Raw genomic sequence first — 2,047 nt, forward strand, 5'->3', positions numbered from 1 at the left:
GATAGGAACACTGGTAACGCGTCCTTTTCTGGTGGACGAACCACACGTTCAGTTACATAAGGCTATAGGGACAGATGCAGAGATAACAGCTTTCCGTTCGCATTTCTGCGCGTCGCAAAACCTATTTCTCGTTTCTCGTCTTCATTGGTAGGCTAGAAACACCTTCTCCTCTTGCGATGCTCTCCTCGAATGCTGCCACAGCGACACGGTATATAAACTCGGAACGAGAAGACGTTCACCATTCCTCGCAGTCCTGAGTGTTGTAACGTCAAGCATGAACACAATGGTAAGCCTTGGTAGAATTGAGCTGTGTTTCGCATTTATACTTACATATTGAAAGGTCTACCTTCTTGTTTTCTACGTAGCTCTATTTAATATAAGAATTAGGTAGTATTTCACACTCGATTAGTATTCGACTCGGTAACAGACTCGTCAGCATTCTCTAATGCTTACCGTTCCAGCATAGGCGATAACACTTACTGGAGTCTAGGTGAGGAAGGACCGCTGCAACCGCCAACTCTTGCGAACTATTTTCTTGTGCATGGCATAACACGCATTTATCAAATAGCGTAAATAAGCGCATTTTTACCATGTGCAATCTACGCAACCGGTTTATTTTACTACATTTGTAAATGAAAATATATTCGATATTTGCATCGGAATTCAAAGGTTGTTTTTTTTTTCGCATATTTCTATTCGATTCGAATTCGGGATACTACAGTACCTGTTCCTCAACTATCTCTCCTCTCAAGGACTTCGTATTTAGCTCGGAGAAATACCGCGGGTGAGTCTAGTGAGGCGTCTGGCAAAGCACATAGCTGCAGCCTCGCTTCTTCAAATTAGTGTATATCGGTCAGACGCTGACACTATTACTGACAACACTGTAGTAGAGCGCTTCAGAGCTTAGGGTGAGCACTGTGTACATGTTTCACAAAAATGAGCTTGTAAAGAATAGAAGACATTATCCTGCCATCGATATAATAACGCACCGAAATGTATGCGGAAACTCATTTGTGTGCTTGTGCTTTTTGTGATGCCTTGTTTTCTAACTACATTGTCTGCACCATGCTAGTAATTTCAGAGATCATAGTACGTATGAGATGCATTCACTGTTTCTAAATCTCATTCTGCAGAGGAAGCTATTTGCCTTGCTCGCCGTACTCGCCATGTCCATGGTCTCCCCAGTAGCAGAAGCAGGGAAACTTGGCTACGGCGGCACTGGTTACGGAGGCCTAGGATACGGTGGCCTAGGATACGGTGGCCTCGGCTACGGGGGTCTCGGCTACGGAGGACTCGGCTACGGAGGACTTGGTTATGGCGGCCTAGGTGGCGGCCTAGGTGGTGGCCTAGGTGGCGGCCTAGGTGGTGGCTTGGGTGGTGTCGGCGGCGGTGTAGGCGGTGTAGGCGTCGGCAGCAGTGTTGCTCTTCTTAGCGGCGGGCCTGCCTTTGCCAAGGCCGTGGCCGGACCAGCGTTCGTGGTGAGGACGGTTCACCACGTCAACAAAGTCAGCGGTGGAGGAGCTCTTGTTGCCCACTCTGGCCTCGGAAGCGGATACGGAGGCTACGGAGGCTATGGAGGATACGGAGGTTACGGAGGCTATGGAGGTTACGGAGGTGGCTATGGTGGATATGGTGGCGGCTATGGTGGCTACAAAGGTGGTTACAAAGGCTAATTATTGAGTTCGTTTATTTACTGTTCGGAACTTTGCATACGAATGCAAAAGAAGAAATCACCTGCATAGACGTGTCCCCGCAACAACGACGATGCATTAACAGTCGTTTGAATCAATTGCCGCTGGTGGTTTGAAGTGTGAGGTGTAAAGGCGAAGCCAGGTTACTTCGCTGTGAGCCTTCACAACTCAAAAAAGCTGCGGAGGATTTAATATTCGGTGGTGTTGAAGGAGGCGGGAACTACGCACGAGAAATAGCTGTGATACATCAAGCAATGACATCACTTGACATTTTTCGATCACCTTTTAGAAAAGCACAAAATAAAAGACGTTTTGCACCAGCACATCTTTTGAGCCTTCCTTGTAATTTGCAGCCC

General features: G+C 47.4%; 1 protein-coding gene across 1 annotated transcript; it reads left to right on the top strand.

Moving 5' to 3' along the window:
- Nucleotides 1-274: 274 nt before the first annotated feature.
- On the top strand, nucleotides 275-1,673 carry LOC119444376 (shematrin-like protein 2). Its single transcript, XM_049664570.1, has 3 exons — nucleotides 275-286; nucleotides 1,134-1,257; nucleotides 1,327-1,673. Exons 1-3 carry the CDS (start codon nucleotides 275-277, stop codon nucleotides 1,671-1,673), a joined length of 483 nt encoding a protein of 160 aa, XP_049520527.1.
- The last annotated feature ends 374 nt before the right edge of the window (nucleotides 1,674-2,047 follow it).

The sequence above is a fragment of the Dermacentor silvarum genome, chromosome 3, assembly GCF_013339745.2.
Source record: "Dermacentor silvarum isolate Dsil-2018 chromosome 3, BIME_Dsil_1.4, whole genome shotgun sequence".
Classification (NCBI taxonomy): domain Eukaryota; kingdom Metazoa; phylum Arthropoda; class Arachnida; order Ixodida; family Ixodidae; genus Dermacentor; species Dermacentor silvarum.